At 42.7% G+C, this 14284-nt stretch overlaps 3 protein-coding genes across 3 annotated transcripts; all 3 read left to right on the forward strand.

Moving 5' to 3' along the window:
• Positions 1-2952: 2952 nt before the first annotated feature.
• nppal (natriuretic peptide A-like) lies at positions 2953-4931 on the forward strand. The gene is made up of 3 exons (XM_066644846.1): positions 2953-3107; positions 3873-4128; positions 4245-4931. Exons 1-2 carry the CDS (start codon positions 3024-3026, stop codon positions 4119-4121), a joined length of 333 nt encoding a protein of 110 aa, XP_066500943.1. The 5' UTR covers positions 2953-3023; the 3' UTR covers positions 4122-4128; positions 4245-4931.
• A 3172-nt stretch (positions 4932-8103) lies between these two features.
• On the forward strand, positions 8104-8738 carry nppb (natriuretic peptide B). Its single transcript, XM_066644952.1, has 3 exons — positions 8104-8220; positions 8313-8587; positions 8714-8738. Exons 1-3 carry the CDS (start codon positions 8104-8106, stop codon positions 8736-8738), a joined length of 417 nt encoding a protein of 138 aa, XP_066501049.1.
• A 3658-nt stretch (positions 8739-12396) lies between these two features.
• nppa (natriuretic peptide A) lies at positions 12397-14254 on the forward strand. The gene is made up of 2 exons (XM_066644703.1): positions 12397-12510; positions 13964-14254. The coding sequence occupies exons 1-2, from the start codon at positions 12397-12399 to the stop codon at positions 14252-14254; spliced, it is 405 nt and encodes a 134-aa protein (XP_066500800.1).
• Positions 14255-14284: the final 30 nt, after the last annotated feature.

A 14284-nucleotide genomic window follows, 5' to 3' on the forward strand; every position in this document is an offset into this window, starting at 1 on the left:
GTGTGTTCCTTGCTACCTTGAGCCCAGTGATTCCAGGGTAGGCTCCGGACCCACCGTGACTCTGAACTGGATAAGTGTCTACAGACAAATTCTAATGAAACATTTCAGTCAAACAATTGAAAAAACACATGTTTCTTTTCCTTTCTTTGGATGGTGTGCGTGTTTATTTCCTTTCCTCAGAAACAGCTTCCTGACACACAGTCCCAGTGTGTTGAGCTGTCAGGTTTTTCCGATCTGTCCATCATGGAGCATCACACACACACACATTTGTTCACACACTCATATCTCTGATCAATTTCACACACTCACCCAGGCACTCACACAGCCTCATTGCCATAACTATGGATGCATAGCCAATCCACCTATCAACATGTGTTTTATGATTGTGGGAGGAAACCAGAGCACCCGGAGGAAACCCACACAGACACAGGGAGAACACACCAAACTCCTCAAAGACAGTGACCTCAGGCAGGGACTGAACCCTCAACCCTTTCCTTGTGAAAGTGTATTATCTCATTTTTAATCTACTCAAAATTATCTCCTATAAAATCAACCATACCCAGTAAACAAGGAACGTCCCTGGACGTTCAAAATAAGTCTAAAAGTTGTCTGTCCGTCAAGGACATATTTTAAACGTCAATGGACGTCCAAATTCCATCTTAATAAGTTAGTTATCAAGTGGTGACCAATCGATAACGTCAGTGGACGTCCAAAATGCGTTTTATACAAGTAATTTATTACGGGACCAATTAATAACGTCAATGGACGTCCAAAACACGTCTAATAGTCGTCTTTTCAATGTCTGTGTTTGGACGTCTTTTCAACTTTTATTTCTCAACCTTAAGAGAACGTTGATTAGACGGCAGTCATTACGTTATTTCAAATGTTATGTATGCTAAATGTTTACTGGGTATATACTTTGGAAATGAAATGCACAAAGGGTGGTCTCTGACTTTTGCGCGGTACTGCACTACATCTAAAGCACCGTAGAATTTCTTTAATGTTGAAAACAGCTTGTGCTATCATAATCATCAATCATACTGAAACAAAATAAAAGTATTTGGACTCCAGTGGTGACAACTTCAAACTCAAAACAAAGCATGTATTTTTCCAGCTGTTGGTTCATGTATTCAGGACTATCAGCAGGGAATACAGCCCTCATTCCCATCCAAATGTGTTGTTCTTCAGAGATCTATTAAAAAAAAAACTCTCACTAGTTCTACTCTACTTTTACTAAAAACCCTATCGCAAAATGATCAGCATCCAAAATGCATCACACAAACTCACTTTTCATCACTTAGGAATCTTTGATATGTGGATTTGCATTTAAAGAAACACTCTTAGAACTTCCAAAATGAGGGGAAAACCATTTGGCTACAATTATTTAATATACTTTCAGTGCATATATACGCATCAGCAAAAACATTAAAATTACCTCCTTGTCCTATACTCTTTGTCTCCCCTGAATACATAGGTGTTGAGACACATACACACTACCACTGTGGGAGTTTTAAGACATCTTCTTCTAAGTCCACAGGTATTAATAGGGAGTTGGTCCTCCCCTCGTAGCTATAACAGCTTCCATTCTTCTGGGAAGGATTTCTAAAAGATTTTGTCTTGTGTCTGGTACTTTTTAACGTTTCTTTTATAAGAGCATTTGTAAGGTCAGACAATGATGCTCCAGATCATCCCAAATGTGTGGATCAGTCAAGTTCTTTCACAACAAACTCACCCAGCCAGTCCTTTATGCACCTTGCTTTGTGCACTGGGGTACAGTCATGCTGGAACAGTAAAGGAAATCTGCAAACATACAGTTGTCCAAAATGTCTTGGTATGCTGAAACAATGAGGTTTCGCTTCATTAAGGGGCCTAGGCCAACCCCCTGAAAAATGAACCAATAGTATTTTCTTTCCTCCTTTCCCTTTCCTTTGCTTTCACCAAACCCAGACTCGTTCAATAAATGGTCAGAAAGAAAAGCCTGTTTTACACCACTCCATCCAGCACTTGGCACCTTGCTTGGTGTTGTAAGACTTGCCTGCAGCTGCTTGACAATGGAAGCTTATGCCATGAAGCTAGCAGTGCACAGTTTTTCTGCTGATGTTAATACCAAAAGAGGTTTGGAACTTAGTTATTAAGTCAAAAGAGCACTGTGCATCTCAGCACTTGGTGATCTTCCTCTGTACCTTAATTTGGTCTGAGACATTTGGTGTGCCGAGTTGCTGTGGTTCCTAATTGCTTCCACTTTATAGTAATACCAATTAGAGGTGACCATGGAATATCTAGGAGTGAAGAAATTTGATGAACTGACAACAGTGGTGTCCTATTACAGCATAATGCTCAAATCCAGTGAGCCAGACATCTTTTTCAGATATTTGTAAAGGCAGACTGCATTATTAAGTGCTTGATTTTATACACCTGGGGCAATGGGACTTAATGAAACATCTAAAATCAGTGATTAAGAGGTGTGTCTAAATACTTGTCCATAGAGTGTATGCCTGAATCCAAAGTGGATATATGCACTAGATGGACATTAAAAAACATGATATAAAAGCAAACCATCTGAATATTGTATTAATCTGTGCATGCATATGTGTGTCCAGCACAGACCTGCATCGCTTAATTGTCCACCACCTGCTGAGATCTGGATCAGACTGGTTTGATTTGAGAATCCACCCCCCTCACCCATCTGCCCCCTCCTCCCCCCACCACCCACACCTCCTCCGTCGTAATGTTATGTTAGGGGGAGGATTACCTGTCCAATGTCCCTCCCCACTCTTCTCAGCCCCGCCTCCCAGCTTGCATGACTTTACTGATGTTGTTGGGATGAGGATCTTCTTGCTCCCTTGCTCCCTCCCACTTATACCAGTCATTTTTTTTCTGGGCATGAGCCGTGACGAAAGCCGTGTGCCTATAAGAGCACACCAGGTGGCAGGACTGAAGGGCGAGAGCACACCAAACCTCAGCAACCACACACACACTCACACTCCCTCTCTCTCTCTCAGTCAAACACACACACACACAGCATGCTTTCCAGCGGCTCTATGCTCTGCCTCTGCGCACTGCTGCTGCTCAGTCTGGCGGCCGCCAAACCGCTCTCCACTCTCCAGGTGAGTCCACGTTTATGCACAGATTTTACGCGCTTTTTTGCAATAGATTCTGCACAAGATAGACATTCTAATTGCTTTATACATGCTCCAGATGCATATATATATATATCACTACAATTTCAGATATGTCAGATTTTGAATGTAAAATATTTAGAAACTGAATTCGAACAGAAACATAATCCAATCAAACTCTTCCACTGTTATTTGTTGATGTTTGTTGTAAATGTTAATCTTTTCATCACTGGTTTATTGAGTTCTGAGAATGCCACATTGCATTATTGGCTAAGTCTTAGAAGCATGTGTCCTTCGGTCTCCAGAATCACTAATAATATCCCCTGTATCCCCACATATGCCATCCTACAGGAGAACAGTGCACACACTAATAGTGTATAGTAACAACTGGTTTCCACATGTGTTCATTGGCTCTTTCTGCATATACAGTCAAATGTTTGGGCTCTCTCTTGTTGATTGTCTTGGTGAAGATATATGTTTGTGGACCCACCATCCGATTCCACCTTGGCACACTCTTATGTGGCCTTAAGTTTTAATTGCTGTGTTTTCCACATTTTGGAAATCTAGCCTTTTGGAAAAGTTATGGCACATTTTGTGTGTAATATATGGCACAGTATCCACCAACTAATACCTGGAAATGGTGTGTGTGGGTGATGGAAGGTGACCAAACTTCCAACCTCGTGTAGGTTGTGGTTAATTTTTTATTTCTAGTTTAACGGCTTATTTACTAACAGTGACTGACATTGCCCTCAGACGCTGAAAGAGCTCCTGGAGGAGGAGCAGGAGGCTAACGTCCCCTATGCTGGCGGTGAGGACACAGCCCTGGAGCACAGGGCCACGAGCCCAGAGGAGTCCAGCCCTGAGAGTGCGCTGGAGCGTGTGCTGGGAGACCTGCTGACTGTGTCCAAGCGCTCATGGAGCCGCTTTAAGAAGGGCGGACTGCGCAGCTGCTTCGGGGTCCGGCTCGAGCGCATCGGCTCCTTCAGTGGCCTGGGCTGCTGAGCGCCAGGTAACACAAAACAAGTACAATCATGTAATGCATGGTTTGTTATAATGCTTGTAAAGTGTTTATTACAATATATGAAGGAGGTGTTAACTTATTATTATTTTTATTATTGTTGGCAGACTCTGGTTCTACTGGAATAAGGGGCACTGAGACTCTCCTTACTTGAAATTCTTCGGGCAGGGCATATCTTCTTTTTTTTATTTGATTTTACTGTATTTTGTCTTATTTTATTTGAAATACAGTAGTGTGCAAACGTCTTGGCACCCACTGGTCAGATGATGTGCTGTTGATCCTTCTCCACAGGGGACACACTTTTGTACGTTGTTTATGCATGACTACTGAAATTTACAAGCTGGGGAGTAAGGAACCGTCAAATATGACCTGTGCAAACGTTATTGCAGGTATTGTACAGGTCAATATTAGCCCATTCCTATTTAGAAAAGCAACAAAACAAAACAGAGGTGGCTACTTTTGCATAAGACTGTATTTTCTATTTTGGAAATATTAACTCCGAGTTTACAGTGGATGTCTATTCAGAGCACAGTGAAGCAAACATCCTGCTTTGTATCGACTTGCTTCAAATATTCCAGCACATGAAGGGTGAGATCACTGTGCAGAAGCAGGTCAATTAAACGCACGGTGTTTCCAGTGTAAAGTCTGTTGTCTGAGTATTATTTATTGAGTGGGAACTGTGTAGAATTGTAAATAAGCTTCGTTTTGTAACCCTATGGTCTATACTTGCTGCTTTTTACTGTTGTCCTCAGTGTATCTATTTATTTCTTGTCCAGATCTGTTCTAGAATGTATGTGGAGGATAAATAAATATTTTGCATAAAAAAAAATATGAGGATTTTGTGTCAATCTCCAAACTGGAACTTGGTCTTGGCCCGTTTCCACTGGTTTTGGAATAAAGCCCACAAATAAAGGACCACTGGTCCGGGACAAACCCTCGTATCTCCAGGTTCTTGACATTATTCATGTATGAAAGTGTTATATTCTGCCCAAAAGTAATATTCCAATACAAATGGAAGGGACTTGAAAGGGATTCTTATTACTTTGACTTACTTTACTGTGATGGTTTCCTTCTCCTGTCAAGAGATACAGTGTTTTGTTCTGACAACAATTAAATACAGAACTTTTCTTACAGTAAAACTAACAGTAAAGGAGCACAGGCTTCTGTCTTTTGCCCTTTAGAGGTCACAGGTCAAGAGCTTTCTCATCTGCCATCAACAGTTTTCTCTATAGTCTAGAGACCTCTGCATAGAACGTTCTTTATTGTGAGTTCTACACTTTCAAAAAAGGGACCCACAATGGTGCGTTAGTATCTTTAATTTAATATGGAACACTATTGTACCATATTCAATTGTTTCATCTTTCAAAGTACATAACTAGACCCCTGCTGTACCACTGAAGGGACGTTTAGACAACAACAACCTACCTGTACAGGACCGTGTACTGGTGAAACGTGTTAGTGACATCAGATGAATGACGAGTGGAAGATTGCACCATAAAAAAAAATGTTATCACACAACACTGGCTTTCATTAACATATAAATCCTGCCTTATTCTTATGTGGTGAGTTTTTCAGAATGGGAAGACACTGGCAACTTAAGGAAAAGCCCACTCTTCTGTGTTATGTACCTCAAAAATAGGCATTTCTTTACTTTCAGTATTTCAGACTCGGTAAAGTCCACACTTCAGGTCCACATTCTCCTAACTACTGAGACTGTAGCTCATCTGTCACTGCACAGTTTGCGTTGGCTGTCTTCTAGTCCTCCTTCAGTGGACACAGGACGCTGCCGGCTGGATATTTTTTAGTTGGTGGACTATTCTCAGTCCACACCCAACCCTGAGTATATAAACTCTAGCAGCACTGCTGTGCCTGATCCACTCATACCAGCGCAACACACACTAACACATCACCACCAGGTTAGTGTCACTGCAGAGCTGAGACTGATCCATCACCTAAATCATACCTGCACTGTGGTGGTCCAGAAACAAGGCTGTGGTTGTACTGTTATGGAGTATGGTGACCTTATGCTTATATGCCACTGCTCCAGATTCTGTCCCATTGTTAATGATATTCTTACCAGATTATACAACTGTCTTCAAAAGCTTGTAGGCTTTTAAAGCCTCTTTAAGTCCAAAATGGTACACAGCTCTTCGTGTGCTGTGATAGATTCATGTTCACCCAATGTACATAGGAATAATCAGGTGTAAATAATGAATAGCAATTTACTTCAGTCCTGGCACTCTGGGGCCATTAGTTTATATATAAACATCCATCCAATTCCATTTACCCTCGCCCCAATAAGTCCCATGTTGCACCAGCAGACACAGAGAGAGAGGCCGATCAATTCAAATGAACACTGGTGGCCACACAAGTAGCCTAAGAGATCCAAGGCTGGAAGTGGTCTCTCTCTCTCTCTCTCTCTCTCTCTGTGTAGGTAGGTAATATGGCCGCTCTTTCCCCAGATCACAGAGCACTGTGCCAGCCAGCGTGGGCGCCTTTCAGCTGATGTGAGAGACATGGGCACTCAGCGCTATTCTTCCACATGAGGAGCAGTGCAGTGATGGAGCATTAGCAGAAGTGCAAAAAGATGTGATGGTTGACATCACGTGTCTTAAGGAAGTACGTGTTTGTTCTCACTCCACCAGCTAAACGTTTGGAATGGGAAAGAATGAATGATTGCATGAAAAATGACATTATAGACAACTTGCCAATTGTTATAAACGTATAACCACAAACAGTACAAACCTATTAGGACTCCTTAAAGGTGCACTTGGCATTTTCACCTGAGTGCCTGTCTGTGTTAGTGTAGTTCTCCTACCTTACCTCCAGGGGTCTAACGCCCCAAATCCCAACCAATGCCCATTTGCATAAGTCAAAAAGACCACAGTCGACGAAGTGGGCACATCACAATAACGAAAAGCCATTCCAGTTACAGCTTTCCAAACAGGTTTTCTCAAGCACAGAAGGCACATGGACTGGTTTTATTGCTGAAATAACTAGCTGGGGAATGAAATATAATTTCCTACTGCACCTTTAAAGCCACTGGCAAGAAAGGATTCTTTAAGAAACCCAAACAATTTCCAAATAGAGAACTATTTAGAGAAATATATGTCATGTCAAATACAGTTGGGTATTAGTTACTTTTTGAGGCTTGTTGATTCATAAGCACACTCCCATCCACTGGTGGCACTGTTTTGTCTAGTCCACTCCTAACCCACCTGAAGAAAAGCTACAGAAACAGTGCTGTAAACGGTTTGTGAGAGCATTACACAAACACAGAACGCTGCACTTTCTAATCTATTGGAATTTACATTTTGGTTTACCCCAGGGTTAGGGTTAGGTTTTGGTGGTGTTCTTACACAAGCACAAAACACTGGTTTCTAATGTTTTGGAGCTTACCGTTAGGTTCACGGTCACGTTTAGAGTTTTGGTTAGTGAAGGTTTTAAGGCTGATAACATGAACATCTTCAAATATATTTAGTACACATGTTTTGAGTGGCAGTCATATTTAGAACATATTTTACAAGTGCCCGCTGTATTTAGTACACATTGTATGAATCATTGGATTGGTCTGATTCAAGACCAGCTTGATTGGAAATACATGTTTATTGTTGACAAACGATACACACATTCTTCTTCATAGGAGTCATCATCCGCCGTGCTAATTCACGGAAAGCACAAGCACATATTCCCGCTCCCGGTTCTAAACAACGCCAAACAGAGACTATGTCATATGGCCCATATCTTGCACAAAGAAGCTTTAAAAGGAATCATTTCCGACAGCCAGCTTTATCGGAGGAGGTGTTGGTATGTAGCAGGCAATTCCTCACATACCTCAGAGTGTCGGAACTTCAAGTATAAAAGAGCTCCATGGCTCACTCCGGGGTCATACACACAACGGACAGAGCTTTAAAAAACACACTCAATACCAAGGCTTCAAACCTAGCAACAGACAACGAGGACAACATGCATCCAGTCTACGTTCCTTACGCTTGCTTTCTCTTGTTCTTAAGCGTTCACCTCCTGAGCGCATTCCCATCACAAAGTGGGACCATCACTAAGGAGGATGTGGATGTCTTAAAGGTGAGTTCTGCAGCAGGTCTTCTGAGCGAGGTATCCTTCAAGTATAGCCCCAAAGCCACATCGTTCTAACCCCTGTCTTTGACCCTTTCCAGCTTCTTCTCGATCGTCTTGAGGAGGCATTCCCAGCTCCAATGGATGATCAACCACAGCCGTCAGAGCTGCCCAAGCTGGCGGCTAGTGGACTTTCAGAAGAACAGGGTCGTCCCCGGCCTCAGCCGGATGCTAGAGATTACCTCTCGGCCCGAGACCTGAAGAACTTGAGACTGGACTCTGGGTCCAAGAGATATTCCTCGTGTTTTGGGCGTCGACTGGACAGGATCGGGTCCATGTCCAGTCTGGGATGCAACACGATTGGACGCAACAGTGAGTTTCTCAGCGTAGGCCAATCTTGGGGGGCAGTCCAGTCCACCACTCATTGGCTTTATTAACAATAGCTACCAATTCCTCACAAATAATCCTCACTAAATTCCCGGTTCTTTTTATTTCTTTTCAGATCCAAAGAGGAGATGAAGTCTTAAGAGGAGCTTCAGCATTGTTACCTCCAATGAAAAACGTATTTATTTGAATATTTATTGAACTGTATGTAAACTTGTATTTATGTATATGAATATTTAAATTGTAATTTAATTGTACTGTATGTTGAAGTATGGAATACTGTAAACAAACGTTCAATAAATGTTTGAGTTCTTTCATATCAACTGGGTCCAAAGTGTCTTTCAGCAGATGTGGGAAAATCAATTTCTGTGGTCTGAAAAAGTCTTACATTGAGCGAAGGCACTTCAGAATTGCCCCGCCTCCTTGTCCGAGTCTCCAATCACAGAGCTGTACCTGCATTTATGTGATAGGGCAAAGAAAATGTGAAAAGGATTAAAACTAACCAAACAGTGCGGAGAAATAAGAGGTGCTGGTAAAATATGAAGAAAACAAGCACAATGTATATAGATAACCAAGCAAAAATGGCCAAAAACACAGAGCTCCTGCTCCTCACTCCTCACTCCTGGGCTTTTGTGCTGAACTGATCTCTGGCTCATTCGCATTTAAAGGTACAGGTGCCGAAACCTGCCATTCTGAACAGGGCTGTTTTTAGACAGCAGGAGAACACTGCTGTTTATGCCACAGATGTTTCATTAAGACCCTGGAACTGGGTTCGCTTGTTGAAAATTGGTAGAATATGCCCCTTCATATTCTTGTCCATGGTCCTTAAGGCCTAGGCCCATTGTTCCCTCATGAAAAAGGTATAAGCGAAATGGCTCTACATGACTTCAACTGTCAAAAGACTCCTTACGCCTGAGGCTAGGCAGGAGAATGGCAGTGAGGTGGAAGGTTGTGGACAACACGGGCCATGAGGTCCTTAAATCTTTCAACTCCCAAATTCACCAAAGGCAAAATTCCGTCCATATTCTGTACCCTCAGGAATGAAGTATGAAACTGCCACAATGAAGTAATTTTGATCTGAACAACGCACCGATAATTAGTTCAGCACCATGGAGAGCGAACTAATCCCATCTTAATGAAGAAAGTTGAACGCTCTTAATTCACATAGTAGAAGGCATTTTAGAAAGACGCTATAAATGATACACATCTTTTTCCTCTGTTTACCGACAGTCCTATTTTTAAGCAGCAAATTTGTCTTTACAAAATAGGCCTGTCCATCACAAGGCGTCCACACATACACTCCCAGGACCTGCGTTCCAAAATGAGAGGAAGGTATTTGGTAGACAGTATTAAGTGGAAAAAATTAATCGTGACTGACAAAGATGTATTGCATGGGACACTTCAATTATGTACGTAAGATGTTCCCGTCCCCACCCCCCGCACAGAAACACACACTTCATTTCAGGAGCTACTGTGATTTTTATTATGGATGTCTGTCTAACCCTGAATGTTTAAGGTCAGTACTGGAAAGGCTGTACCATAGGTGGAACATTTTGGTAATGATTTGATGGCGTCCTGCTATAAGAGCATCATTGACGGATGAGGGGTCATTAGTTCAGGTTGAAAAAAACAATCTAGAACACCCCCAAATGTATTGTGCAGAGTTTTATTGGGCAGTTCTACACTTCTCCAATACTGGGGACCGATTTATACACCTCTAGTTGACACTTGACTTTGAGGATTGTTCCTTTAGGGTCATGTACAGCTGCTTCAGAGTGTCACACATCATTTCATGACTTTCTGTGGAGATGGTACAGTCGACGTGTGCAAAAGCTGCATTCGCTAGTTTATAAGGGGTGTCCTCTGAACAACTGCTTCATCCCTGGAGTTCAGCACTAGCTACTCCACATTCATCCCCATAGTAATCGCTGGTCATTACAGTATTAACTAGACTCAGTCACAATAGGGCTGTGTAGTTAATGAGGAGCAACTGGCATGAGCTGTTTTGATATTGTTCATTATTCCGTATTTCTTTTAAAGCGTCCGTTCCACAGAGACCTCTGAGTGTAGAAGTCCAGTAATTGGTGCCAGACCAGTACCATCACATGAACTATATCTTTTCCTCACCCCTACCGTGAGCCCTTCATGCCATTTTGTCTGGAAGCTTTCATCCCCTGAGGAGCCAAGTACTCTTGACAAGCTTCATTGTATACGTCCCTTATAATGAATGAACACAGGCACCCATTGTGGTGCCAGACATTCAATTGCACATCAGCTCTTACAACCTCCAATGAAATGAAATGAAACACACTGGAGCAGGGGCACATGAGCCTACGGAAACAATGCTCCATTAAAGGTCCCAAGTATTTGGGGCTGCAGCTCCATTCTTTACCTTTGGGTTGATTTGGAGTGGCTTTTGTGATCGAGAAATTGTTATTCAACATCAGTGTATGACCTCAGTGATGCCATCATGGCTGGATGCCATCAAATTCTTAGAGAAATGTTTCAAAATATATATTGTGTGTGTGTGGGGGGGGTTAAATCCTCTTATTTTAGAGCAGATGTTTACAGATGTTTGCCCACAGTGTCCATCCATCCATTATCTGTAGCCCCTTATCCAATTCAGGGTCACGTTGGGTCCAGAGCCTACCTGGAATCATTGGGCGCAAGGTGGGTCACCCGGAGGAAACCCACGCGGACACAGAGAGAACACACCAACTCCTTACAGACAGTCACCCGGAGGAAACCCACGCGGACACAGAGAGAACACACCACACTCCTCACAGACAGTCACCCGGAGGAAACCCACGCGGACACAGAGAGAACACACCAACTCCTCACAGACAGTCACCCGGAGGAAACCCACGCGGACACAGAGAGAACACACCACACTCCTCACAGACAGTCACCCGGAGGAAACCCACGCGGACACAGAGAGAACACACCAACTCCTCACAGACAGTCACCCGGAGGAAACCCACGCGGACACAGAGAGAACACACCAACTCCTCACAGACAGTCACCCGGAGGAAACCCACGCGGACACAGAGAGAACACACCACACTCCTCACAGACAGTCACCCGGAGGAAACCCACGCGGACACAGAGAGAACACACCAACTCCTCACAGACAGTCACCCGGAGGAAACCCACGCGGACACAGAGAGAACACACCAACTCCTCACAGACAGTCACCCGGAGGAAACCCACGCGGACACAGAGAGAACACACCAACTCCTCACAGACAGTCACCCGGAGGAAACCCACGCGGACACAGAGAGAACACACCAACTCCTCACAGACACTAATATTAATGACTATTAATGGGTCGGTCCAAAGGTCAGCGCAGCTAATTATTACCCAGACAAAGGTTCACCTCCTGGTGTAAATAAAGAAATATGGAAGGTGTGTGGTCTAAGAAACAGTGTAGATATTAGAGTAGGGTGAAGATATAGCCAATGAGGTGATGCTGGAACAATGCGAGGTATGTGTAGTGGAAGCATGCATGCCCGATGATGGACGCCACGTCTTCTACATCTTTGCCCTCGAAACCGCTCCTGAGGTCACCCCCTGTTTGTATCCGATTTTTTTTTTTTTCCCGCAACAAGGCACATCACACAGCACCAAACAGCCACTTAAAAGGAAATCTGCCCAGGAGCCTTATCAAAGGCGAGGTGTTGGAATGCACTTCACACACTGGTGAAAGGATGAGCCCTGGACAGTTGAGTGTCTCTATAAAAGAAGGCGCTCGGCGCTCAGCCTGACCACACAGCGAGAGTCTCAAGCCAAAGAAAGCCAGGGATGGTCAAAGGACTTTTTCTTGCAGGGCTACTGGTCCTGATCTGCCAGGAGGCAGCCGTCCGGTCTCACGTGCTGACCAGGCACGGCTCGGCCACCAGCCTCAGCAAGCTCAAGGTAGGTCCGCTACATCTGCAGGAGATACATAACACAGCTGTCGGGAGATTTATAGGCGACAGTTTGGCACAGGGTAAACGGTGGGTGGGGTTTTAAAAAAAATACAAGGACAAACACAAGGACAATATAGACGTTTTGGATAAACGTAAATGTATGAGTTTAACGAGCTAGAAAATATATCAGACTTAAGATTAAAGAACTTTGTCTGGCTCAAGCACTAATACATGGTGGGTTTAAAGTGGCTTTAAATGAACAAATTTGTTTAAAGCTTTGGACATTGCATGGGGTTTAGAAGAACTTACTGCTTCCATTCAATTTCATTGCCAATTGAGTCTGTTACCTCATTAACACACTAATTAAGCTTAGCAGCATAGTACATAGCACAGGTTACTACAGATGTGTTCAACATAGACCCTCTGGATGACGACATTGTACCATTTTTGGAGAAATCCTGTAGCCCTTCAACTATAACTTGGTAAAAAAAGGGTCTATTCCTCCCATTCCTCCAATAGTTCTATTGTTAGTAATAAGTGGCTGAAATAAATGAATAAAAAATTATAAATTGATTAATTGATAAAATTAAATACAATTAAATTAAAGGAGACGTGACTAAAAAAGCTTCTTTAAAACTTTATTTATTTATTAATTTGTTTATATATAAAAAAATAATTAATTTATTGCATAAACCAACATTATTACATTTGATTGTTGAAAGTAAAATATCAGAATCTGAAAATATCAGTCGTATCACAAACAGTGTTGAATACATCTGTCCTAATATGAAGAAGTTGAAGCATGTTGTTTGTGGCTGGATTCTTAAGGTGGGATGTAAAATTCCGGCAGCAGTTTATTGAACACAGTAGTCTAATGAGAGTCTTTTTAAGGTGGTAGGGTCTTTTTTAAGATGTCCATTTATTTGGCAAATCAGTTACTTAGGGTGGAAGACTAAATAAAATGGCTGACTTTTTAAGGTGGTATTATTATTATTATTATTTTAATGTGACCATGTCAGTAAAGTGGTCACTTACTTAAGGTAGGAGCCTGCAAAATATAATGGAATAATAGAATGTTTAAGGTGGTACTAATTTTAATGTAAACATTTTTATGAAGTAGTCACTTTTTTAAAGCAGCACAAAGGCTAATGATGGTAGCAATACGTCACAAGCCAAATTCAAAGTTCGTTAACATGAAAACGGTTAAAATTTGTACTGGATATTATGGCATTGTCCGATTTCAGAATTTTTATGAAACCTACAAAAAGACTTGAAGACAAACAAGAATGTGTTTTTTAAAAACGGTTCGGTTGGAAACATGAGAAATGGTCTCCCATGGCCTTAGGAACTAATGCTATTAGTTGTGACAAACTGCAGTAGCAACCCTTTCACCAACCATCAAGATATTCAAAACTGTTTACATCATTTCTGCACTATTCACCCTCCTGTGTGTTCCTCAGGGTCTGCTGCAGCAGTTTGAGGAAGCTCTGGCGGCAGAAGAGAACCCCGAGGCAGCTGTGGATTATGAGGACAGGAACATGGCGCCTGCTCAGAGCCAGGACAGAAACAGAGAAGAACAGGCCTCACCAGGGGAGGAACCCAGTCCTGAGGAAGAGCTGGAGGTCCAGAAGAAACACCTCCTGGACCTGCTTCTGTCCACGAGGAGCAAGGGCTTGTCCGGCTGCTTTGGTGGAAGACTAGACCGGATTGGCTCATCCAGCAGCCTCGGCTGCAACTCCATGAGAGGTTAAAGTCCAAACAAGGCCCTTCGTTCGGCTCTG

Source organism: Hoplias malabaricus, chromosome 14 (genome assembly GCF_029633855.1).
Source record: "Hoplias malabaricus isolate fHopMal1 chromosome 14, fHopMal1.hap1, whole genome shotgun sequence".
NCBI lineage: Eukaryota > Metazoa > Chordata > Actinopteri > Characiformes > Erythrinidae > Hoplias > Hoplias malabaricus.